Source organism: Vicugna pacos, chromosome 1, assembly GCF_048564905.1.
Source record: "Vicugna pacos chromosome 1, VicPac4, whole genome shotgun sequence".
Lineage (NCBI taxonomy): Eukaryota > Metazoa > Chordata > Mammalia > Artiodactyla > Camelidae > Vicugna > Vicugna pacos.
Window position 1 is genome coordinate 21,682,704 of NC_132987.1, and position 27,954 is coordinate 21,710,657.

The 27,954-nt window shown below is 39.9% G+C and overlaps 1 protein-coding gene across 11 annotated transcripts in view; it reads right to left on the reverse strand.

Moving 5' to 3' along the window:
- Positions 1–27,954, reverse strand: part of SLC9A9 (solute carrier family 9 member A9) — a 599,624-nt gene that overhangs the window by 95,616 nt on the left and 476,054 nt on the right. For all 11 annotated transcript variants that reach the window (XM_072958726.1, XM_072958712.1, XM_072958718.1 and 8 more), the window contains one exon: positions 7,562–7,613. In XM_072958726.1, coding sequence (XP_072814827.1) covers positions 7,562–7,613 — 52 coding nt within the window. The remainder of the gene's footprint in view (positions 1–7,561; positions 7,614–27,954) is intronic.

Here is a 27,954-nt window from a genome sequence, read left to right on the forward strand (position 1 = left end):
TAGACTTCTTTGGACCCCTGGGAGAAAACAAGAGGCTCTGGCCAGAAATCTGTGAAAACCAGACACTAAAGCAAGAGGGGATGTCTTGTTGTATTAACCTTAATGAAAAAGAACTAAGCAAATGTAAATACATTCCTCTATCAATATTCAAATGAGGGGACTTTGCCAAGTGAACTGGATGAACTCTGCTCTGGGATAATCATATGGGATTGCTCCTCATTTCAGGGGGATTCGAAGGATTAAGAGAGCCAAGATTTTCCTTTCTATTTCTCAACCTTTCATATTCAATACTAATGTCAACGGAAGTTGCACAGAATGATGACAAAGACAAATAATTAACGTAACAAATCTGTAGAGTTCCTTATGGGTTCCAGAGCACTTTTTCAAGTAGTGAGTGTGAATGGAATTTGATAGCAGTACTTTTGCCCTGCCATCTCCCCCAGTTTGGAATGTGTTCATGGAATAACTTCAAGTTTATTGCCTTGATTTTCTGATTATCAAATAGAGGACCAGATTCTGTTCCCCTAAAGAGAAAAATGTCTGGATTTTGAAGAGGGAAAACATAATATAATTAAGAGTCAATAGGAATTCTTTAGGATTTATGTTTTAAAAGGTAAAATTAATCCTTAGCCTCCATATAAAAAGTATTTTATACAAATATTCTCACCTTCCTCATGCCATGATAAACTCATAAATGTTCCCAAGAAGGTATGGTCAGATAATAAATGCTTATGGAGAAAAAAATGAAGAAAACAACTAGATAAGGATGGGTAAAACTGTCCAGAGGACATGTGGACATCACAGACATCACAGATGTACTACCAGATGGGCTAAACTCATGGTTTAGCTACCCTCCACCACCCTCAGCTCCCCATCAAAAGGCCTGGTTCAAGTGACTTTGTTCATTCAAGAAATTCAGGTTAATCCAGGGAAAAATAAATTTTTTGGTTCAGGTAAATATAACATGATATTTTGGTGATTAAAAAATGTACATTCACAAATTATTTGATATGTCTTCCTTTAAAAGATGGAGACTAATTTCCCTTCCTATTGAGTGTGGACTGTACTTAGTGACTCATTTTTAATAACAGAATGGGGCAGAAGTGATGGTGATATCCAAGACTAGGTCACAGAAAAGTACTGTGGTTTCCTCCTTGCCGTCTGTCTGTCTTGGACCACATGAGGGAAGTTAGTTACATGTTGTGAGGAGACAAACAACTCTAGGAAGAGATCCATGTGGTAATAAATTGAGTCTCTCTGCCAATAGTCAACAAGGAGCTGAGGCCTCCTGTCGTCGTGGAAGTGGATCCTTCAGCCTTAGTCGAGCATTCAGATGACTGTAATTCTGGCTGACATCCTGACTGCAACCTCATGAGAGACCTTGAGTCAGAAACACTCAGCTAATTTGCTTTCAAATTCCTGACCCATAGAAACTGAGAAAACAAATGTTGGTTATTTTAAGCCACTGATTTTGGGGATAATTTGTTACACAGCAATAGGAGGCTGATACTACTATATACTAGAATCATAAGTTCTAGATAAGGTATTGGAGTGGGAATTGGGAAGAGATAATAAAATGGTGAGGAATAACTCTTTGTAGTTTACAAAGTGTATTTGCAAAGGTAACATATTTGTGGTATAGAAGACATATTTTCCCCTTAAAAGTATATAAAAAATTATCCTAGGTCAAGTATATCATGTTACTGATTGCAGATTGAATACCAAGACATACAATGATGGACCAACTTACAGGCAGGAGCAAGTTCACATCATCTCACTATACCTGTTTCACAGTATTCTTAACTAATGCCTGATTTACAGCATAATTTAGCTATTGTGCTAACTCTTTTATATATATGCACACACACACATGTACACATGCACCCATATACACACTCACCTAATGGAAAATGGTAGATCCCACCCAGCTCATGCTATCCTCTAGTGACAGTGCCCCAAACCACAAATGCCAAAAGTGAGTCATATGTTTAGACTTATGATGTGAGTATACTGTATTATGCTTTTGTCTGAAAACAAAACAAAACAATGTTTCCCCCTAGAAAACTATTGCAAAGTACATACTGGCTGGCCATGATAGAATAATTGATATCATAAATATATGATAGAGTTCAGGTGTTGGGTAACAGGCAGCAAAGGACTGTGATCCTTGAGAGAAGGCGAAGAAATGAGGTGAGCCCTGTATTCTTGTTTCTTTCTGCCTGGAGGCCCTTCCCCAGTTGTAGTGCAAGGAAGTGCAGTCAAGCAGAGAACAGTGCAAGCAGCGAGCAACAGTCTCACAGAGTTGGGGAACTAGACATTGGAGTTAGGTGTTGATAAAGTGGCTGGAAGTTTTTGGTGGTGTTGTCTTGGGAAAGTTACTTTAATTCTTTGAATTTTAATTTCATCATTTACAAAATGAGGTTCATAACTGGTATCTTGGTTGGTCAAGGTAAAAATTAAATGTGACTTTATATATGACATTTAATGTATAAAAAGTGTTTGCTAAATTGTAGCTGCTGTCTTCCTCCACTTCCTCTTCCTTATGATTATTTCTATTTTCTAGAGCCCATAATTGTAGAATCTGCAGGTAAGATATATATATATAAAATTTAGTCCTAAGCAGTAAAAATGTAGTGGGGAGGGTGTATACTTTTGGATGTATAAGCCACAAGTAAATATAACCAAAATAAATTCAGTGTTGGCCAAGGGAAAACCCAAGATACTTGTTCTGAAATAGTCATTCCATTTTCTCGAAGTACTATTAGTTGCCATAACGTTAAAAAAAAAAAAAAACCCTCATCTAGGTCAGATCAATTTTAAAGCTGGGTTGTATTTCTGAAATATTTGTGGGGGTGTAGCGTGGAATTTACATCCTATGAGGCCAACTCCAACAGCTTAGGGATGAGTATGAAAAAATATTAATGATTGTTAAATCTGAGGTCATATATGTGGGAATCTTTATTCTGTTTTCCATAAGTTTGTCAGAAATATTTGAAATATTCACAAAGCGAAATTAAATTTTATTTAAAGACTAGATGACCCGACTATTTGCTAAGTAATCTCTTCCCTTCCTGAACCCACTTGTCTCCCCAGCCCTTGCCACTCTAGATGACTATAAGTATCAATTGTACAGAAGAACAAATACTTTATTCTTCTCCAAATGGGCTCCTTCAGGTTTTAAGGGTACTCCAGGTTATGGTTTTCTTGGATTTGGCAAACAAGTCTCCATTCACCTGACTCACATACTTCATATTTTTACAGACACTTTGCTGTATCCCTTCTTAGTGCTGGGCTCTCTGCTGGAGAAATCCTAATTCTTTTCATCTCCCTCTACTCATGGAAGCTGCCCTCCTCTGGACCTTTCTCAGCTTTGCTTTGACTTTCTTGAGCTGCAGTGACCAGAACTGATCCACCCAGGTTACACACAAGCACAAGTGACAAGCAAAACTAGCATTTCAACAAAGGGACTTCCGGAAGCAAAAATAAAATTGGAAGTTAGCATTAAGGGAGCACGTAGAGAAGCCAGCATATGGTTAAAAGTAAAATCGTGGTAGAAAAGATAAAAATTAACCTCATTGTAACAGGGCAGAGTGGAGATGGAAGAAAAAGGAGTTTTTAAAAAGGGGTGACTCCATTATTTCCGAACTCCAGAGCTGCAGCGAGAGTTCTTGCCTCAATCACACATGGATTGAAATCAAAGCCACTGCCATGGCTAGTGATCTGGCCCCTCTCAGTCTCCCCCACATCACCTCCACCCACTCCCACCTCACTCACTCGGCTCCAGCCACACTGGCCTTCCTGCAGCACGTGGCGCACACACAACCCACTGCAACGCCAGGGCCATCATCCCTGCAGTCCCATCTGCCTGGACCGTTTTCACCCCAGAGACCACCTGCACATCTCACTTCTGTACATCGTTCAGGACTCCCATCAAATGCCACTTCCTCACAGAGGACCGCCTTGGCCAGCCAACAGCCTCTCCTCTGTTGTTCTCCATCTTACCTGCTTGATTGTTATCACTCTCTGAACTTGAGACTATGTAGCTGTTTACCTTTTTCTTCTCAGCATCCTGCATTAGAGTGTAAGCTCTGTGAGGGTGAAGACTTTGAATTGGTAACTGCTGCATCCTCCTCACACTTAGAGTAGTGCCTGACATGGGTGCTGTATGAATGAACGCATGCACGCACGCCAGGTAAAAGTGGATGATCTGGACCCGGATTGTCTGGGTTCAAATTTCACCTCTTCTGGGCAAGTTATTTATCTTCTCTGTATACAGTTTCTTCATTTGAAATATAAGCATAATAATAGTGCCCACTCATAGGTTTACCTTGGAAGATAAATGAGTTAATACAGATAAGGTGCTGAGAACAGTGTTAACAGTAGTCACTACTCCACAGATATTAGGATGATCTCGAGAAATGGCAAGAAAGGAAAAAGAGAAGCAAGAGTGGCAGCCCTTCTTGGGTGGCAGGCGTTTTCTACTGAAAGATTAAGGTGGGAGTGGTGCTCCAGCGACTCTCACCTTCTCCGTAATGCTGGCTTCCAAGGACCCAGAATCAATTCTATGGAAAATGTGGGGCAGAGGGTGTCTGAGGGTGGTTTGTTTGTTTGTTTGTTTACATTTAAGAGACATAAAAATTCACAACTGCAATACCTTCCATTTCTCCAAGTGGCACATTTGCATGGAGCATGTATTTGCAGTTTGATACCTGCATGTGGAACACGCTTTTTAAAGCTTCTGGGTCTGGTACAAGTAACAGTGTAATATGTCACACTTCCAAGGTGTGACAAGGCAAAAAGGAAAATCGTAAGATTGCTAGTTAGTCACAGCCACCAGTTCATATTTCCCAAAGGTTATTTTATTCTCCATAAACACAGAAATGGGAGATTCCTTCAAAAATATGTACATGGCATTACATACGCGTATTATTGATTTTGAGAGTGTCTATAAGTAGTTGCTATAATTACCTGTGGAAGTTTTTTTGTTAAGTTAGAAGAAAGTCTTTTTTTTTTTTTCAGAGGTCGACCAGTGCAAAGATTATCCTATTTGTTAACGCAAGGCCAGTTTAATAAATGCAAACGGAGTGGGAAAATGCAATCCTCTAAGAATTAGGTTTGTGCTCTGTAGTCAGAGCAACAGATGCTGATAATAAGCAACAAGCTGTCACGCAAAATGAGGGCAGAGAGGTTCCTGACACACGGTTTGGAAAGTACCAAAAACACCCGTCTGTCCAGGCTGAGGGGCAGCTGCATGGACGCCGTGGTTTGTTACTTCTGGCCTGAGCCCACTGTTTCCTGTACTTGGCATTGAAAATAAGAACTATTCCAAGGCGTGGGGAAAACCTCTTTCTAACATGTAGTCAACATCATGAATAAGAACACTTGCAGGATGCTTCTTAAAAATAAAAGTGTTTTTTAAGCAGCAGCAGATCAGTAGGAACCGTGCAAATGATCACAAGGTTAGTTAGATAACTCTCAACTCGTCCTCTCCAGGAAGCCCCAAGTGAGAAATTTCTTTTGAAACACTGTAGCCTGTGAAGTTTTGTACAGCTTGAGGACAGAGTATAATTTTTCCCTCTAATGATAATAATTTAGTGTATCACTGATTTTTCTCCCGACTTTGGCTACCAGAAAGCTTACTTGTGGTTCAACCCTAACAAGCATATAGGACCTTATGAGCTGCTTATTCATGATCCTTTTTATTCCTGGCTTTGATTTTCTGCTCTTATTAATTATTATTATTTTTTTTACTGAATTTTACAGTTTTTAAAAAATTTTACTATTTTTTGTATATGGTAGTGTAAGCTGCTTCACCAAATCCTTCATAAGATTGTTTTAACAAAATTAATTTTGATTAATTAAAATCTGGTGAATGTAACAAATATCTCAAAATCTATAAAATACATGATATTCTGATTAATTTACTGCCCAGTTTTCATAAACATAATTTGGCTTGATTGTTATAACCACCTGGAGAATTAGACGTTATTATCATTTACATTTTACAGATAGGAAAATTGAGATTCAAAGATGTAAAGCACTTGCCCATGATCCAAACACCACGTAGTTTTCACTGTAATATGTTGTACTATCTCACTTTTCTAACAACAAAAAAATACTTTCTACTGGTTTACGTATCTTCAGGTAAGAGAGTTATTACTGAATTGACAAAGGTGTGAGTGAGCTAAAATAAAATACTTTAAAATTATAAAAGAAAAAAGTTAGGCTAGCAAGCAATCTTACCAATAATTATATGTGACTGTAAAATATTAGGCAGTTAGAGGAAGATGATAAATTTTCTTTGATGAGTTTTCTTTTTCTGTCTTTTTTCTTTTAAAGAAAAAGATGTAAGAGAAGGATACAATTTAGATAAAAGTCCTGCTTGAAAGTAGGAGGATGGATTAGTTGACCTATGTGAGATAAAATGCTTCGTAAAAATCACCAGGGCTACCACCAGCCCTTCCTAACCACTCATTAGTGCCCACCAGTATAAGAGATGGGCTTTGATCTCTTTTTTAAGGTCACTGCTCTGGCCCTAATCCCAGTACGCTGACACTCCTGCTGGGCTCGGTCCTGCAGTTAGGTGTCTTTCCTGGGCAATAAAGTCTGTGAAAACAGCACCAGGCTGGCCTTGGAACACATGTGACAAAAAAATTCAAAGTACATAAGAGCCAGGATCATCGCCAACTTAATTTTGCAGCCCTTTTTGTAGAGCATAGCATCCTTCCTTTACGTGAACCAGGAAAGCAGCAGTATCTTGCCCAGCGGCACTAATCAGCTGCACCTCATTGGGCATTGGAGGGAAAAAGCAAGAAATAAAAGAGAGGTGGCTCCTCCTCAAATCCAGATGTGATCAGAACCACAAGTCATTAAGCAGCGTCGCTTACTTATGAAGTTGTTCCAGCATGTCTGTCTCCCTGCGATTTCAGCAAAAGGTGCAACATTTTTACACAATTGTTTGCTTTAAGTACTGAATTAAAAATGACTAGAGCAAAATTGCCGATGACAGGTTTTACTCTGATGTTAGATTCAAGACCAGAGTTTGGAGAATACACTTCCCTCACTTGAGGCGATCGCACGTTGTTCTGAACAATTTTCCCTAAGGGTTTTCCGGCTGTGCTTTTGCAGATTTTCAGTGTTTCTGTATTTCTCTACCCCTAGACCTGATACATGAGAAGTCACGCAGGAGAAGCAGGCCCTGTTGCGTGCCTAACATGCGTGCAACAGGCATCAAGTAAATTTCACTGAGACGGCCAAGCCAGCAAGTCGCTGGGCAGGGGTTTGAATCCAGGCTGCCTGATTCCAAGAGCTGTGCCTTTGCTCCTGCACTGCAGAGCTTTCAGGCTTCCTGCTGCCACGAGGAGGGCACACGTGTATGCTAGTTCCAAGCTCTCTAAATTTTACGCAAAGGTTATCGACACCTTGTAAGTCTCACATATATTTCAGTCCTCTGATTTGTTTTATCTGCAGAGGCAGCCCTCCCTTTAGAATGAGCCCCTCAGCCATGGAACGGAACATCTCCAGTCTCTATAAACTCTATGCATCGGCCTCTTTGACTTGCCTGATGTGAGGAGGGCTCCTCCTTCCGATCTTCATCCAGGTCCACACCCACTCTGTAAAAGAGAACAGAAAAGTGGTCACGGCCTTTGCTGCGGGTGAGACAAGACAGTCTCATGTGTCAGATCACCCGACCCAAATACGAAACAGAGGAAAGGTTTGGCAGAAAACCAGCCTACCTCTCCCTGAATCAAAAGAACTTCAGATAGATTTATGGCAAAAATGAAAACTTGTACATCTGGGACTCAGCACAGCTGGTGAGATCAAGCACCAACAGCTGTTCCTCGCTGTTGTCTTTCCTCGGCAAGACCAGGAGCCTGAGAACCTGGGCCAGGAGCCCGCAGAAAAAGGCTCCCAAGGAAACAGGATCCTGGAGGAAGGCCACCTGCTACCCCTGCGGGACTCACTGAACAAACTGCTCTGGGAAGCGGGGGGCCTAGGCTGGAGCAGGCTCCCCAAGACAGAAGAAAACAAGTCCTTTGTCCAGATGCTCATGGAAGCTGCCGCTAGGGAGGATCCAGCTTTGTGGGGTCTGAGGCTTACACAGTCTGGGGGGCTCTCTTTAAGAAAATTAATACAAAAATACAAATACAAAATTAGGTATAAGAGTGACTCTTGAGAAAGAGAAAATGAATTATAAAACACTTCATAATTTCAAAATCTGGCAAATGCAATCGACTTCTCAAAGTCTATAAAATACATAATATTCTAATTAATTTACTGCCTGACATGTCTGTAAAATAACTTTTTCCTCTTAAGTTTTGCCTGCATACTTTATATGATAATGGTTTTGTATAAGAGAGAATAGGCAGATAAGGTAGTCTTTTCTTCCATCAAGACTGATCAGAATTACTAATAACTGGGAGGCATTAAAGCATGCTTCCTTACACACAGACACGCTTGCTGTGTGCAGTACTGCTAAAGCGTAATACCCCAAAAAGACAAGATTTCTGATAAATTTCATTTCATGCAATTCTCAGAAACAATGCCCATTATGCTTATTGGGTATATGCTGCATCACTGAATATCTGTATCCCTGAATTTCCGTTTTGAAAGGGCATCGGTGAGAATGGAGAATGGAACACTTTGAATTTTCCACATCTCATAGTTGGAAGGATTATCCATAGACTAGCTTCTGGCTCAGTGCATTTCAAGCCTTGTTTTTTCCTCCACTACGTGCAGACTTGTGAAGCCAGGCACCACAGGACATGTTCATCTTTGATCAAACCTTGTGGCACTATTCCTGCAGAAGGATGGCCAGGAGTGACTTGCCCACACACAGAAGTGACTGCAGACCACACAGACGCATCCCCCCAGAGAGAAACTAAATGCACTCCCAATCTGGCTTTCCCTTAGTTGGATCCCCCAGACGCCCAGGGCCACTCCAGAGCCCACTGACCAGGGGAGAAGCATGATGGACGGGAAGCTGTGGTGGAAAGAAACAGCGATCATACCCAACAGTGGTTAAAATATATTCCTTTTGCAAATCTTACAAAAACATAGGACCATGGGAACACAATGCTGAGGCTCTTCCCAGGACCTTGGTAGGGCCAGAGCAAGTGGGGGCCCAGAGCTTGAACTTCCTCTGCTCCTCTGCTCGGGAGGAGAGTAAGCCTCCGCCTGTGGGGGGTGGGATGGGGGAGGGGGCACAGCTCAGGGCCACCTGGCTCAAGCTCGAGCAGAGCCTTCCCTGAGAACACCACAGTCTGTAGAACTTTAGAGTCCTTCCCTCCACGCCTGCCCCTGGAAACACTTCTTTAGTGCCCTGGCTGTTAGGTTCTCCAGGTGGGAAGGGGAGTCAGGCCAGAAGCCACCAGTTCAGATGACAGACGTGTTAACACGTGAAAGGAAAGCAACAGTGGAGAGGCAGTGTGTTTAAAATACCTCTGATTTTTCAAAAATTAGTGTCCTCTGGGCAAGAAGAACCCCTTCTCTCTAACCCAGGGGGTGAAATGGGTAGCTATTTATTGTATGCTGATCTTTTTGGCCTTCAGGTAACCAGAAAGAGACTTTGGTGAGGACTAACCTTTGATTTTTTTGAGTAGAAAGAGCTATTTGATCTATTTCACTGAAGTTGGAGGGAGAGAAGAAGGGAAGAGGGAGGAGGGAGGGAAAGGAGGTCAGGAAGGAGTAAGAGGAGGGGGAGGAAAGAGAAGTGAGAGGGGAAGAGAGGGCAGTGCAGGGAGGGAGAGGATGGGGGGCAGTGGGGAGAGAAGACTGGGGAAGGTGAAGGGGGAGGGAGGGTGGGAAGACAGAGGCAGTGAGAGTCAGGAAGGATCCTTTCCAGAAGGGCTGGGAGAGAGACAATGGAGGGGAGGTCAGGCCCAGCCTCCTAAGGTGAGTCTAGGCAGTGACCTTGGGGTCTGGTGACCTGAGTCTAACCTCTGTAAACACTGAGGGCCAAGTTGGAGCCCCCATCCCCCTTTCTCATGGGGCTGGTCTACCTTCAAGCCTCCAGGGGCTCTGAGCTCTCTGGGGAAGCTGGGGCCCCCAGAGGCCTTTATTACTGAGTAAGCCAGAACCTCCCAGCCCCCTGCCCCCAACCAAGGGCTGCCTGGCACCCATGCAGGCTGTGAATTGAACTGAGGGTCTTGAAGTTCCCCCTGCTGCATCTGTTTAGGGCTTTTTTTTTTTTTTTTTGCTCTTTCTCTCTAGAAAACTGGAGAGAACAGAAGTCAAATTTCACAAGAAACCCAACATTTAAAGTTTTGAGGTAGTACTGAAGTTTTCCATTAAAATCTAAGCTTTCCTCCCTAGCAGCAATCACAGCAGACATTTCTAGTTTCAATTATTCCAGGAGCCAGGTGGAGCAGAGGAATGATAGCAGGGGATTAAGTTCTTCAGTTTCTGTGGGACTTGGTGATAAGCATCTCAGGGACCCAGAAGAGCTGCTCTTCTCCCGGAACAGGAGCGCGTCTCCTCTCTCCTCCCACTTTGTGGAAGGTCAGGGTCTGCTCCTGGGGCCAGGCCTGACTCCCTTCCTGCCTACAGCACACTGAACATCTCAAGAGGTTTGAGGAAAGAGAAACTCTGTGTAAGTTATTCCCCCACCCCCCAACCCCAGGGCAGCTGGGGTGAACAAAGCAGACAGAGTCCCTGCCCTCACATGGCATACAGTTTGGTGGGTTTCATTAGAAAAATCTAAACAGTTAATTATAATTTAAAAGTTCTGAAGGAAAGGCAGGCAAGAATGATGCCTTCTCTCATTTGTGATTTTGGCTCCTTTTGATAGAAGTCATGCTAAAATATGGCCTGGCTCCCTGCCTCCTAAACCATAGTGTAATGGGGATACGCGGAACTTGACTAGAGGTCTCAGTATCACCGCTAGCCTCATAAAATCTAACACTCGCTGTGTTATAATGATTTCTGAGAGGAAAGTGAGCCTCTTTATGCCTACATTAAATGGTCCCTGGCTACTATTCTTTTGTTTTTTAAAATTCTTATATCTGCCAGTTAGAGTGCCCTGATTTCCTGTCTGCAACAATAGGTTAGCATATTGTCTCTATGTCTTTAGTTTAGTACAGACGGGACTGATAGCCTGAGAGTCAAGTTTTGTGCATTTTTTTCTTTTCAAGTTTATAATACACACACACACGCCTGCACGCGCACACACGCACATATGTAACAAAACAATACAATTGAAACATTATATAAGGGCTTACAAGAAAACATAGTTATCTTCTGCCATACCCTGCACACCCCCAGACTGACTCTCCATTGTTTCTGAGGGCAATTTGCTGGCCTTTCACAATTGTGACATATAATCTGACACCAGCACGCACGGCACATCACACAGCATCCCCACGGTTAAGCAAACATGCCAGCTGTGTCTGTATCTCTTCCTCTTCTCTTCCAGAAAGCAAATCAGAGTGTGAAAATGATATTCTTTTAGGATTAACCTCGAATCCACTCCCTTTTAAGCATAAAAGATCATTTACACATTAGGGGTTCTTGAGAGATTATCAGAAAGAAGACAGGATGTTGTCCTAGCATGTGGTGCCCCATGTGTATAGAGCAGCTCCCCAGGTGAGATCACAGGTGTCTGGGATGAGGTCCCACTTCCTTGGGTGACATCTAAGGCTCTTAAGCGCCTTCCCCATAACACTGAACTACCCTTGCTGCTTGTCTGCTCTGGACCCAGTCCCCCAGGGCTGGTAACTGGACCTGTCATTGTTTCCGAGACCCAGTGTCCCTGAGCTCTGGCCTTGCCTAGATCAGTGCCTCTTCCATCGACTGAATCCCCTCTCTTCAAACTCCATTTGGTGCCTGGGGCCCTGTTGACCATCACTGGCCATCGTGATGCCCCACCTACTTTCCTGAACTTCCCACTACTGCCCTTCTTCTTCTAATCACCGTGGACCATTCATCTTGTTGCCCTAACTTGGTTCAGATGCCCCATTGCTTAAAGTTTTCACTGACTTGGACTGCAAGTAGCTGGCACCTTCTACTCTGTTCTCTGCTTCCTGACGGAACCCCTTCTGGGGCCCCTGTGATCGTTCTGCCGGGGCTATGACAACCCTGGTCCACCTGGGTCCACCTGTCTGGTTACACCATGACATGCTGCGTCCATGGCTGCATGTCACCCTGGAGCTAGCTCTTCAGGAATCCCAGGACTTCCGATTACCCTGTGGTTGTTGGGGGCTGGTGAGTGAAACCCAGCTGGCAAGAGCCTCTCACTGCTGTGCGACTGCATCACACACTGCCTCGGCTTCCTTGTCAGTAAAATGGGGATGATAGCAGAGCCTGCTTCCCAGGGTTGTTGTAAGGATTAAAGGAGAAAACACTAATAAAGTGTTAGCTTGGGGCCTGGTACCTAGTGAGTGCTCAAGAAATGCTAGCAGCTGTTGTCCTTTTTATCATTTCTATTATCATCAGTACTTTTTAAAATCAGTGGGGCCAGAGCTCAGTACCACCACGGTCACTGCTCAACCCTTCTTGTCCCCATTTCTGCATCGGGTAACCCTTGGATGTACACAAACAGCTCCAGCTGAGCCACAAGGAGTGGCCAGGGCACAGCAGGGATTTCTGGTTTCACAGAACATGATTTCTATTCATGGAGGGCCACGTTTCCTGGATTGAAATTTACCTACAATTTACTGGTAGGCTCTGGAGATAAGAGGGCAACAAAGGAAAGGAAGGTGTCTAAAGAGCAAGAGGAAGAGGGGGAAGGGAAGAACTGAGCAGAAGGAGAGCAAAGAGAAGGCAGGTGAAAAGGAAGCAGTACATTATTATAAAGATTAGGGGCAGGTGGTGGACGAATAACCAGAAAGGTACCTGCGACTATAGAAAGGGAAGCCCAGGGTGGATGGAAGAACCACCACACAGCTCAAAAAATTTTCTAAAAATATAGAGAATGAAGTGCCAGTAAAGATTACAAAGCAACTAAAAAGACTGGTTAAAATTTTATATGATGTTTTGCATTTCTGATGCACCTTTTAATTTTAAACAAGTCGAGTGTTGCCTCTATGGTATTCAAATGAAAATGAAAACGAGCTTTGCACATATTCCCAGCTGTGCCCTCCAACATCTCACTCTGGGTTCCTCATTTACAGCAAGCATACAGCTCCATTTTCAGAGCAAAATACATCTCTGTGCAGCACAATGCACCTCCCCTGCCATGGCAGCTCCATTCTTTGATGAGTTTTATTAGACGTATTAAAGTCTCAGGATGCTCCCATATCCAACCACGGCAAAAAGAGAGAGCTCCAAAGTTGGGTTTCTCTTAGAGGGGAAGTAAGGTAAGCAACTAACAAAAGGTTCACTTTTCCCATTAAAGCCAACAAAATCCATTCTGATCCTTATCACTTAGCACCTCCGGAAAGGCAGTGAAATATTACCAGGGCTTAATCTCATTGTGTGAATCCCAACAGTCTTATGTTCAGTTTTGGTTCTTCTGAGTCCCCGGCTGACGGGGGCAGGGACATGGGGTGGGGGGAAGAAGCCACTTCCTCTAAGAGCTGTATTTGATGGCTAAACATAAAAAATGACATTTTCAGTAAGAGAAGAGTGACTGGATACTGAGCACAATAAATACAGCAGGACGGTGGAGGGGTCTGAAAGACACCTGCTGAGGTTTGCGGGCTGTTGGGTAGCTATAAGAACATCATGCCAAAATCTGGAACTTTGCCCCATCCCCACCTCGTATTATTTGCATAAATATTAGTAGAACTTGTGTATGACCCAAATTAATCTATTATAATTGATTTTAAATTTGGGGGGAGGGGAGATAAAAAAATGGACTAAGGGAAGTGGAAAACTCGCCTCAGTTCATTTTGTTATTTCGATGTGGCACAGTAGTTAAATAAGTTGGGACTTTGAAGCCAGGCTGTATGGGTTAAAATCTTACTTCTATCGTTCACTATATTTGTAATTTCAGGACAAATTACTTAATGCCTCTAAATCTCAGTTTTCTCAACTGTACATGGGGATAAGTATATATTTACTTCCGGGTTATTTTAAGGATGAAATGTGTTAATACATATATGTGTGTAACATATTGACTGCCACTTAGGAAGCACTCATGAAACATTAGCTGATATTCTTGCCATTACTGGTGTTACCCTTTTAGGGAGATTTTGGTGTCCCCTACACTGAATGGTAAATACCATCTAGGGTAAAGCCAAGAGTAGGTTGTCTATAAATGATAGATGCTAGGATATAAAGGTTGATGACAGGACTCATGCCATCAGTGACCCCAGATCTAATGGGAAAGACAGATGTTGGAAACAAAGAACTAGAATGTGATGAGGTAATAAGCATTACACACGGAATTACTGAAACACAGCAACAAAAAGTCCAACCAAGATGGGCTGTGGAGAGGTGGGGCACATTTCAAAGAGGAAGTGGGTATTGAAAGGGGAGTGTAGTATAGGTGCCTGACATTAACCTTTTGATCACTGAGGCATCCACTTCTAAAGATATCCATCTTCCATAAACATATTGCCAGCCATACAATACAGCTCCTAGCAAAACAGCCAGATGAGGAGTTAGGCAGCCCCCACCCATACAGTCTCTCTTTTGGAAAGCCCTGGATAACCCAGATGAGTGGGTGCTTGAAAGACCCAGATTTTCCTTTCCTGTGCCCAATTTCCTGCTCTTCTGCTTTATTAGCCAATAAGGAGTGAACACTTCAGCCCCCAACCTCAGACCTAATAAACGCAGAGCCTCAGGTCCATACTCTCTCTCTCCATGACCTTGCTGTGTGACCTTGGGTGTGCCGAGTATACCCTCCAGGACCTGTGAGAGCAATGAATCTTTTTCCTTAAAGCTCCCTGATAGTTTCTGGAAGGGTATACTGCAGTCATAACAAAACTCACAAGAGCTGGTCTAGCCACAACATTGGCCCTGGTGGGAAAGCATCTGTGGGGTCTCTGTCTAGAGAAATATGGGTGAGGAATGTGGGCAAGTGCCTCAGGCATTCCTAGCTCACAGCCTCACTATCAGTGGGCTGGGACTCACACAACAGTGAGGAAAAGTTTAACCTTTAGTGAAAGGGAGGTTGGGGGACGGCACCCCAGGCTGAGGGCGCACCAGGAGCAAAGGAGAAATTTGAAAGAAAAAAGTAGACTTGGGACATGATAATGTGGGTAGACTGTGACGGTTATGCACGTTGAGGTGGGCAGAGTTGCTCTGGGTGAGATCAGAATGTAATTTGAGGCCAAATTATAAAGGCTTTTGAATGCTATGCTTAGGAAAGTATTTTTCGTTTGTTTTGTTCTCCTGTAGGCAGTAGGGATTGGAATAATTAGATTTATGTTCTAGAGAAACCACTGGGGGCAAAACTGTGATATTAAGAAACTGGAGGCATAGAGGTCATTTAGTAGACTTACAGCAATAGTCTGACCAAGGGTCTAAACTAAGACGGTGGTGGTGGACAAGAGATGGATTTGAGAGCTGTGTGCATGGAGGGGTGGTGGTGGTGGGATGTGGTGGACTGGCTGTGGAGTGGAGAGGAAAGTACTGAGATGATTCCGAGTTTCTACTCCTGCCCTTAATGGTTCACACCTGCCATTAACCGCAGACGGGAGGAATATGTGTGAGTTTTCCCTGAGGCACATCCTCCTAGAAAGGTGGAACAGAAGTTCGGCATCAGTAAGTTCTAAGCATCTCTATTGTGAGTGTAGCAAGGTCAGCTCTCTACCTTCTTATCAGCTCAAGAAAAACAGCCCTTCCTACACCCTTAAGAGTTTTGGCTCTTTGCTTGTCTGAAGTGGAGGTTGAGACCAAACTGTAAAATCCAAGGAAAAAGGGAGGGGAAGTGGGTTTTCCAAGGGCAAGATCAGTGGCCTGGGAATGTTCATGGAAGATGGAGAAGAGTGTATCTCATTTAGTATTTGAGGACAGTTTGGACATCATATTTAAGAAAGGCTATAGAGAGGCTTAGGAAAGAGGCTCAGGAGAGTAATTTATCACAGTCTCGAAGAAGGTGAACATTTTCTGGATGAAAGCTGTGGCAATAGACATAGAAAAATTCCTGTTTGGATTAATATCTGTTATATGGGACCATACCACATGGGAATTACCCAAATGTTATCAGTGTGGGCTTGGTATCAAGAAAAATAACCTCCCCCATTTCTTGTTTGCCTTCAAGCAAAGAATGATGGATCATGTCAGAGGTGTGATAGTGAGTCTCTTGGCCAGTAACTGGGTGGCTGGTTTTACACATCTACCCGAAGACTGGTTGTAGAGCACACAGGTTAATGTGTACTCAGAAGCAACTCTGATTTTGAATTTGGGGAGGGATAAGATAATACATCTGCCAATGCAGTGAAGGAAGAAAGAGAGGTTTTATAATTTGGGGACAAGAAGCATTTGCTATGACTGAACAAACTGCAGAAGAGTAAGAAACTGGGAAGTCTGGGGATGTTGCTGAGAGCGGAGCTGTCCCTCTGGGTTTCCACCGGTGCCCGGACCCACTGGAGTCTGGTGGTCCTTCATATGCTCTGCTAGGTTACACTTTCCCACCCCTGGGATCTGGCTGATTACCAACTTGCAAATGGCTAGATCAAGGGTTCATGTGACATTCCTGTGCTGGTGTCCTGGGGCTGTCCACACGACATTTTTTTTTATGAGATTATGTATATGGGACAGATTCCTTAGGTCCCTGTTAGGCTGATCAGAATAGAGAAGGGTCTGGCCTCTCTTGAACTCTTTGCTGACATAGTTTACTGAGAATACTAGGTAACTGCTACCAAGAGGCACAGAGCACAGAGCATAATCATTAGGAGTTAGACACCTGACAAGCTGGTCCCACCATTCACCTGTGTGACTACAGACGAGAAGCCATGCCTCCCTTTCCCTTTCCCTTAAAATGGGATATAAGTAGTGACTATCCCACGGGGTGCTAGAGAGATGATGCAGGTAGGAGGTTCCGCACAGGCTGCACCAAGAATTGTTCAGGAGTGGTAGCTGCTGTTCTGGTGGTGGTGGGTGATGATGCTGTTTTTTTTTTTTTCTTTTTTTGCTACGGAGGTCTTCTGAATTAAGATTGTACTGTGAGCATCTCCAGCATAGGAGCTGTGTTTCCACCCTTCCTCACTTGACCTGAAAGTCAGTTCTCCATCTGATGTCTGGTTCCAGCGGAGGCTTATTTATAGTGTTCAGACTAAGAGTAGGTGTGCTCTGGATGCAGAGATGAGCCACTGAGCTGGTGTTTCTCACCTCTGACGACTCGGAAGTATGCTCAGGAACATATATGTATGCTGAAAACGTAATGTTCTTTGAAAAATAAACACTAATAAACAAGTACAAGTCACCGACACAAATGCAGATCTACATCCTGTTCTTGAAGTTTGGCAAAACTTCCCTTGAGTGTGGCATGTTTAGTTCTATCAAGATGTAAGCTAATTTCAGGCTACAGATAAGAGTCAGTTAGAAACGGGATTGAGACTGAATACACAGGCTAATTTCTTTTGACCCAAACTGCAAGCACACTGACACACTTTGGTGAGAAGAGAGATGTGATAACTTATCAAGGCATCTGGCCTTTCTTCCCTAAGGCTTCACTCTGGGTGCCCTGTCTGGGCAATTAGGGATTTATCAGAGCCAAGAGCTCATCGCCTTTCAAGAAAAAAATTATCCTTTCAAGTGGATTAGCTTGTTGAAATTCTAGCGTGTTACCAGGTGGGGCATCTTCTCAATGTCAAACCTACGATGGGTGAGGGAAAAAAAGAGACTTTTTACTACTGAATATAAAATGGTTGTAGGAGTCTGCTTTGTATGTTGGTGTGAAACCAAAAGTGGTTGAAAATAAATCCCAGACTGTCGGCGGTCTGAGTGAGAAGTAGAAAACTTAAAGCCTGGAAACTATTGTGGTTACTTCACAGTCAAACACATAGGCTCACATGACAATACCAGACGAGCATCTCCTTCCTTCACTCCAAACCACTCGAGCTACAAGGGACTCCAGGTGGAACTGTGGCAGAATCCCAGCTCTCCGTGAAGGCCCAGACTGGGTGTGCGGTGTGGGTCTGGACTGCCACCCCAGAGCAGGCCTTCACGTTGCTGTTCTCCGATGTGCTCAGACTTCAGAGGGAAGGGGCCGGGATGGGAATGTGTTCTCTTGATGCAAAAATCAACAATAGACTTTGACAGTGAGGGGGAAGTATGTGGAACATACATTTAGGGAACCATTAAATTCTATTTACAAACCAGAAACAGACTCACAGACGTAGGAAACAAACTATGGTTACCAAAGGGGAAAGGGCAGGGAGGAATAAATTAGGGTTTGGGGATTAACAAAGACACATTACTATATATAAAATAGATAAACAGTAAGGGCCTACTGTATAGCACAAGGAACTATATTCAATTTCTTATAATAACATATAATGGAAAAGAATCAGAAAAGAAAATATACATGTATGTATATGTATAACTAAATCACTTTGTTGTATACCTGAAACTAACATTGTAAATCAATTACACTGCAATAGAAAGTTAAAAAAAAAAAAAAGGACTGGACTTTGACAATGAGGGAGAAATAAATGGAACGTATGTTTAGGGAAACATTAAATTCCTCTAGCAAAAATCCAGGAGAAAAGTTGACCCAGTCAAAGTAAATGATGACAAGGAAACATTTATGTGGAATGATGTCCTGGAAATAATCCTGAGAAGAGAACAAAAAAGAAGCTTTGCAAGATTGATAGATGTTTATCTACAGTACAACTGAGGCAGAAGGTGTAATTTCAGTGGCTGGTTCTGAAATCTCCATCCCAGATTGGCTTTAGCTGTTGGTAGGGCAGGTGATCTACAAGATGTTTTGAGAAGGCTACCGCCCTGGATCATGATCATTTCTAACTTCTAGTACCTGAACTTCCTTAGCATGAGATAAAGTGCTCCATTCCCCACTGAAGATCGGTCCTAAAGGCAAGGACTCGGCAGAGGCAATATTTGGACTTGTAGTCAAACAATGTACAAGTGATTGGATCAGACTTATTCCTGAGAACAGAAAGAGGTGAGAACAAAAGCCCAAGGGCAAAAGGTCACCAGGGTATTGAGAGAGGATGTAAGGGAGGCAGAGTATGAAAATGCAGCTGGAAACGTAAACTTAAAATCATAGTAGCAGCTAACATATGTTGAGTGTTTATGAAGGGCTAGAATATGCACTAGGTAGCATTCATGTTTTATCTAAAGCATATGGAGGCTGGGAAGAGGAGCTGAAGTTATCACTGTAACACCATGTATTTTAGTATTTAAAAAAAACAAACTATAACCCATTTCTTAAGTTATCCATTCAAAGGCACTTGCGACTGGGTTCTGTAATAATTTTGCACCAGTACATCTGTTGCTTCTGGCTATCCATCAACAATGTCCTGCAGATAGTACAGAATTATTAACCATGTGGACATAAACCACGAACAAATAGCTAGAAAAGATTGTTTCACCAACACTAATAAATCACTAAAACATAAATTAAAATAGATTTTGGGTAAATAATGATTGCCAAAACCATTACTTAAGCCTCAAACTGGAAGTAGATTGTGATTCATAATCTCTACGAATTAACAACTGAAATCTTATTCTTCTTCAGGGTGGTTAACACTTTTTAAGGCCATGTAATGCGGTTAATAGTTAATATTCAGCTTTGTGATATACATATATTTACTTTTTTAATGAAAAAAAAATCCTTTATTCTCAGAAGACAGTGAAGTCAGAAATACCAGTCTCAATATTGCATTATCTTGCTTTTGCTAAGAATGAATAAATATCTTAATTTTTAGAGGGAAATTGACAGGAAGAGATAAAGGGTAAGCGAGGAAGCTGTTACTGCATGACTCATCAAAAAGAAGAAAATGATTTTCATTTCTTGGTGAGAGGGATTAAAGTAAATCACTAGAAAAATGTCTTCTCTGGCCAAACCAGCGGCTATTAACGATGAGGGGCATGCTCATGCAGGTCTGTGTTAAGATAAAATGAAATGCTTAAAGTAAAAGAATTCATGGTTAATGTTAGAATTACACTGACAACTGCACCTTGATTTCAGAATTAAAGGGTTAAAATCAGAGATGTGAATACAGAATTAATGAAAAGGCTGTTGGGAAGAAGTTATCTTAGAGTATATGAGAAAGAGGAAGACGAAAGGAGTGAGTAAAAATCTGCTATAAAACAGGGTTTCAGATGATCATGAAGACTACAGAAAGTGCACAGCGTGGAAGGAAAATTAGCGTCAATTTGGCAGAAAATGAAATAATGAGAGTTAAGTGAATGCTGATGGCTAATGCAACAATCAGGCTTTTTGCCTATCATTCCAGAAGATCATGCTAATATTTTAAACTATTGTATACGAACTGATATTTTTCCTGACACCACACTATCCAAGCCCTGCAAGTAAATATCAGCTAGGACAGGAGGACTCCTTCATTCATTCCCTCCTTCACTCACTTATTCACTCATTCATTCAGGAAATCCTGGTTGAGGACATCCCATGACCATTATTACATGCTAGATGTAGATGTCATAATAGATATGAAAAATGTGTTAAGCCCAGATACATACTTAAAGTATTTACAGTGAATTTAATCAAATCAAAGATGCCATCCATTATAAGGCACACTATTACTTCATATACTTCTAAGAAAAATGCTGCTAGTTGTACTCAGACACCATTGATTATAAGATTGACTTCAGAAATGTTAGGATGTGAAAAAATGTGCAGTTGGAATCAATGACACCCCCATACAGAATAATCAAAATCCAGAGCTCAGTGCCCATGCTAGGCCATTAAGCACTCTAGCCTCTGGACACTTCACATATAAGTAGTGTATTATCTGCCTGGCCCTTGGGGAAAAAGTCTAAGAGATTTGCAGATGTTAATCACTATATATAAAATGAGATAAAAAATAAATTTCTTTTGTATAGCACAGGGAACTATATTCAATATCCTGTAATAACCTTTAATTAAAAAGAATATGAAAATGAATATATGTGTATATATATATATATGTATGACTGGGACATTGTGCTGTACCCCAGAAATTGACACACTATAACTGACTATACTTCAATTAAAAAAAAGATATTTAAAAAATTTTAAACAAATGGCCTTTTTATACTTATAGACTAAAAGGTAATACATCTGTTTCTTAATTCTACTGCAAAGAATCAAGTCTCTCAGTGAAATCAGGGCTGGAACTAGGTGACCTCTCTCTTCAGGCCAGGCAAGTGCTGAAGGTTAGCTTGATCCTGAGAGTGAGCATCTCCTTAAATTTTGCATCCTAGGTACCCTGTTTGCCTCACCCTAGTCCTGATCTTGGGCAAAATACCTTCACGATTGTTTTTGCTGCCCCACTCCTGGATTTGGGAAATATGTGTTTTTTTCCATTTGCCCCTCTACATCATCTCTTCCTCCTTCTCCTTACTGTCTTGGGCTCTGAGATGCTCAACAATGTGAACAGCGTTAACTGTGTTCTCTTGCTCTCTGGCTTTGGAATGGTTTTGGCCAAAGGGAAGTGCTGGCAGGATATTGGAAAGAGGGAGGAGAGTGAAGACAGTATTTATTTCTCAAGCTCCCTTCTTGCCAGGTCACCATGGCTGTCTGTGTCCCTCTCTCAAGGGGAGCTCCTCAGCTTCTAATTGGCAGTCTTCTCTGTACAGCTACTCTCTCTGGGTCCTGGTCAATATTCCCTCTCCTGCCCTTTCGGGTACAGAGTGGTAAGTGGTCTCCACCGATTCTAGCCCGGGGTACTGCACTATCCCTTGCTGACTTTCTTAGGCCAGCCCCTATCTTTGTAAATACTCCTTTTATTAACTTTCTTTAAATGAGTCAACTTGAATCTGTCACTTGTTTCCTGCCTAAACTGGGGCTAATACAGAAAATTTTATACCTGTGAATATGCAGCTGTAGAAAGTTTTTACTTGGCTGGGAACTTTGTTTGTAGCCAGTTGAAATTTCTTAGGAAACTCCTGAATATAATAAACAGATCTTAAACACAGTTTTGTTTCCAGCCATAAAAGTTAGAATTGTGCTTTTAACTGTTTCTCTAGGGCATCTGCATATTCATGCCCAATTTGACAGAAACTGCTCCCAGCCCTAGGCCGGCTCAGATTTTCACCAGGAAAATCTGCTGACTGCAGATATTAGGAGCATAGATCATACCACAGATGTACTAGGACCTAAACAGCAGGAGATAAAAGCATTCCAGAACCAGATCCATTTATTACAACCAAAGGCAAAACATGCTTTATTAAATGTTCTTTCTTAAACTACTGAATTCAGTAAAAATGTTAAAGAGCTGGCAGAAGTCTTTCTAGAAACTAAAATTGTAACCTAGTTAAGCCATGAGGTAGATCTCACCAACTCAGCAATCTGGCTCCTGCTGACTGTCCTGATGGTGAGCTTGGTAAAAACAGTTCACACCAGGCTCAGAAGGGACCTCAAATGGTATCATCCTACCACATCAAAAGATGAGAATGCCAAGACCCATACAGAGTATTCGGCAGAGGTAATTAGGTTGTAAGTAATAGAAACAAGACGTAAGCCAGTTTTTAAACTTAGGTTGTTTCATTTCAACTTTGCATGCTGCCTATCTCAAATAAGCAAATGAATAATGATTGGGGAGATTATAAAACCTCTTTTATCCTTTGGTGAGAGGAGACTTTCAGGAGAAGGAAAGATTAAAATGAAGAGTTTAGTAGAAGATACTTCTTGTCTGAGACGTCAGGATAAAACAATACAGAATGAATTTGAAATCTGAAAACAGTATTGGCTGTAATGTGGTGTGATGTGATATTTCTCAAACTCTAGTAATTCAGATAGCAACTTCGTGATTTTTTTTTACATCACTGAAAGCCACCCGTACCATTATTTCTTTAATATTTTCCTTTAAATTAACTTCTTTTCCTTCCATTCTGTCAATTTTGCTCTATGTATTTTGGGGCCTTGTTAAGAATGTATGTTTATAATTGTTATAGTTTCCTAATGAATTGACCGTTTTTTATCATTATAAAGGAGTCTCTATCAAAGTGCATGTGTGTGCACGCACGCGTGTGTGTGGTAGTCCATTTTGTCTGCTGTTAGTATACTGCTTCAGTTCTCTTACAGGTGCTATTTCCATGGTATATCTTTTTCCATCTTTTGCCTTTGAGCCTGTTTGTATCTTTGAATCTAGTTGGATCTTGTTTTTATTTTTTAATCTAGACCAATAATCTCTGCCTTTTGATTCAATTGTTTAGTTCATTCACTTAATGTTATTATTGATATAATCAGGTTTACCTCTGTCATTTTGCTATTGCTTTCAATATGTTTCATGTATTTTTTATTCCTCTGTTCTTCCTTTATTACTTTATTTCTATTAAACGGATATTATCTATGTATCATTTTAATTCCTCTAATAACTTTTAAAATATATATATATTTTTAGTATTTTCTTAGTGGTTGTTCTGGGGATTACAATGTACATCTTAACTGATCAGACTACTTCAGATTTATATTAAATTAACTCCAGTGAGATATAGAACATTTGTTCCACTCTATTCCCTCTCTTTTGTATTATTAATACAATATATATCATATCCATGTATGTTACAAACCCAAAAATATAGTGTTATAATTGCCACTTTATATAATCTTATATTAAAATTATAAATATAGGATTAGATAAGATTGATAAATTAAGACTATTATAAAGTATACATTAATCTTATATAAAATTATAATTTATGAATCTTTATATGTCTTTTTAAGAAACTAAGGAGAATACAGAAAAATATATTTACAAAGTTTTTATTTTAATCTTCTTATTTACCCTTTCTGGTACTCTTCATTTCCTCCTGTGGACTTGAGTTGCCATCTTAAGTCACTTCCTTGGTTAATAAATGTAGTATCCTTCCCTCCTTTGTTCCTTGTATTATTGTTGTCAAATACGTATCTCTATATGCTACAGACCCCACAATTCAATTTTATAGATATTGTTTTATTGTGTTGTCTTTTAAAAAATTAAGAGAAGAAAGGAGAAGAAATACTATTTTCTGCAGTTAATACATAATTTCCTCTGCCAGCATTTTTTGTTTTTCATATGGATTAAATTATGGTCTAGTGTTACTTCCTTTCAGCATGAAGAATTTCTTTAGTATTTTTTTGTAAGTCAGGTCTGCTGGCTACAAATTCTCCTAGTCTTTATTTATCTTGGAATGTCTTTATGTTTTCCTCACTTTTGAAGCTAACTTTGCTTCAAAATATATATAGTGTTCTTGGCTAACAGTTTTTTCCTTGAAGCACTTTAAATATGTTATCCACTAACATTTGGACTCTATTTTTTCTAATAAGAAATGAGCTGTTAATGTCATTGGGATTCTCTTCTATGTGATGAATGATTTTTCTCTGTTGTTTTCAAGATTTTCTCTTTGTCTTTGATTTTCAACATTTTGACTGTGATATCTTTAGATATGGTTCTTTTTTTTGTTTTTCCTTTTTGGAGTTTATTAAACTTAAATGTGTAGATTAATGTTTTTCATCATATCTGGGACGTTTTCAGCCATTATTTCTTTGAATATCTTTTCTGTCCCTTTCTTCCCTCTCCTTCTGGTATACTCACGCATATTTGTGTGCTTAATGATATCTTAGAGGATCTATTCATTTTTCCTTTTTATTTTTTTCTTAGTTCTTAAAGATTGTATAATTTCTAATGCTCTATCTTCAAATTTGCTACCTCTTTCTTTTTCCAGCTCAAATCTATGGTTAAGTCCCTGTAGTGAATTTTCCATTTCATCTATTATACTCTGCAACTTCAGAATTTCCATTTTAATACAATTTCTGTCTCCTTATTGATATTCTCTATTTGATGAGTCTCAGTCATCATATCTTCCTTTAATTTTTTAAACATGGTTTCAGTTAGGTGTTTGAACTTATTTATTATAGCAGCTTTGAAATCTTTATCTCCTTTCCCTGTAACCCCTCAAATGCAGTTTTTATTGTTTACTTGTTGTTTTCCTGTACAAAGGTCACAATATCCTGTTTCTTCCCACATTTCATAATATTTTGTCAAAAACAGGACATTATAGATATATATTGTACCAATTCTGAATTCTGATTAGCTCTCTCTCTTTCCCAGGGCATGATAATGTTGCTATTTTTTTGATTTGTTTGTTTAGTTGATTGCTTGGACAAATTATGTAAAGTCTATTTCCATTTTGGAAGTCCTCCTCAATTGATGTTTTACAAGCTTAGTTTGTCTTAAACAACAGTATCTATGAAATCATGGTTTGATATGCTAGCTATATATTTAAATATCCATTTACACTACTACGCTATCAGCATTCATTGGATCTAAATTTAGTTTTTGAGTTTATTTTTGAGTAGTTCTATTTGTGAGTGTTGGTATTTCATTACCTTCTTCCTTCTTATGTCTTTCAAAGGACAAAGGTGAATCTAACATATTAAAAAAATAAAATAATACTATTTTTTTCTTGTAATTACCACATATGTCCATTGGATACCTTTAAAAATCTAAGATATATTATAAAATCTTAGTGATCTTATTTTGCCTGTATCTTGAAAAATTTTGCTATTTTATCATCCTGGAAATTATGTCCTCATCACTCATTATTCCAAATGATGCTAAAAAACTACTGAATTAATAAGAAAACAAGAATACTGATGGCATCGTTTAGATACATTAGTGAAATGAGTCATCATTATGTTATCATCCTTCAGTTTTCTTATGTTGCCTAATATATTGCATCACCTGTCAAAAAGGTGTAGAAGACAGGAGGTACTCTTTTTATAGTCATAGTCTGCTTGTAGCTTTCACTGGACGCAACTGAGAATTCAGAATTTTTTTCATTTCTCATCCATAATGACAAAAAGAATAAAATTTACAACAGAAGATATTTTACAATTATTAGACAAATAGAAGACAAATGCAAAGAGACAGCAAAACTCTATTCTCTAAGGATGATGGTCAAACTGTATTAGGAAAATCTTAGACCATAATTCTTCAGATAACAATATCCTAGATGAATTGTTTTAAACTTAAGAATCCATGAGTTTATGAATTATGATGAATATAATTCTAAGAGCACAAAGGAGATGTGGTATTCTCATCCATTTAGTTACTAAACAGGAAGAACTTCATCATGCACTATTTCATAACAAGAACTTGGGTTATCCCATGTTTCTTAAAGGACATATGCATGATTTGTTCATACTTTATGATGCTTTTGTGCCAAAATTATTTGATATGACTTGTAAGTAGACAAATGCTGAATCAGATATGTATACAAAGATGAGTGGAAGAAAATTAAAACAATTCAATAGACATTATTCTAACTGCTATTTGTAAATTTAAAATGGAAATATTTTGTAATGTGAAATTAGAAATATGGCCTCTTCAACAAAATTATAATTAATCAAAATTATTTAAAAAACTTGAAGTTTTCCATTTTCATGATGAAAGTACAAAAAGAAGATCCTTATGTAATTATAAGCTAGAACCTCTTAGAGATGCATTTGAAATCTGGAATATATTCTTGGTGCATGCATGACAGTTGACAAGCAATTAATTGAATTCAGAGGATGTTACCTAGTTCAGGTTTCTCTTTCTATTTTATGTATCTAAAGAGAGAAAGAGAGAGAGGAAAAATATATAACAAAAACTGTGTTTGTGTTCTTATTGAATTTTTGAATTAAGGTGTTTTTCATTAGCCATTTATTCTTGCAAAAATTATTTGTAAAATGTTTTACAGAAACAGATTCATAGACATAGAATACAAACTTGTGATTGCCAAAGGGGCGGAGGGTGGGAAGGGACAGACTGGGATCTTAAATTGCAGAATAGATAAACAAGATCATACTGTACATAGTACAGGGAAATATATGCAAGATCTTGTGGTAACTCATAGCGGGAAAAAAAATGTGACAATGAATATACATATGTTCATGTATAACTGAAAAATTGTGCACTACACTAGAATTTGACACAACATTGTAAAATGACTATCATTCAATAAAAAGAATGTAAAAAAATTATTTGTAAAATGTTTTAAAATATAAAAAACAAAAGCACATTGGCTCTAGATAGTAAATAATAATGAGTATTTTCCCTATTATAATAGGGGTTAAACATACATGTACAACTTAAAAAATTTAAAGTTAATCACTGTACCTCCTATAATACTCCTGCATTCATATGTATCACACTTTACACTTTAGACACAGGATGTCCTAGAATGCCTAATGGTTCTGGAACCAGGATGATCCAGGTTTGAATTTTGGCCCCATTCCTTTCAGCTGTGAAACCATGGACAAGAAACATCCTTTCTATGAATACTAGTTTATTTGTCTATAAAAAGAAGATGATAGAACCTACACTGCAGAGTTAACATCACACTCAGAGACGAAGATAAGGCACCCAATGTATTTACTAGGAAACATCAGGTGCTCAATAAATAAATAAATGCTTAATTCTCCCTTATTTCCTTTTTGGTATTAATAATCTTTGTTGAGGAGGATGCATGACTAGATTAAGACTAATGGAAAAAAAGGCTTGGCTCAAAAGAAACATTAAAAATAGAGGAATGGCATTTTGTGTGTGTGTGTGTGTGTTTAATATGCTTACTCATCATCTAAGGATCTTGTTAAGATGAAAAGTCTGTTTTAGGAGGTGTCTTAGATAGCTTGGGCTGCTATTACAAAATATCATAGACTGGGTGGCTTAAATGTCAGACATTTATTTCCTACAGTTTTGGGGGCTGGAATGTCTAAGATCAAAGTACTAGCTGATTTGGTTACTAGGAAGCTCTCTCCTCCTGGGTTGCAGATAGCTGCTTTCTCACTATGTGCTCACATGACCTCTTCTTTGTGTGTGTGCAAGAAAGAAAGTGCATGAGTTCTCTAGTGTCTTTTCTTATAAGGACACTAATTCTATTGGACCAGGGCCCCACCCTTACAATCTCATTTAA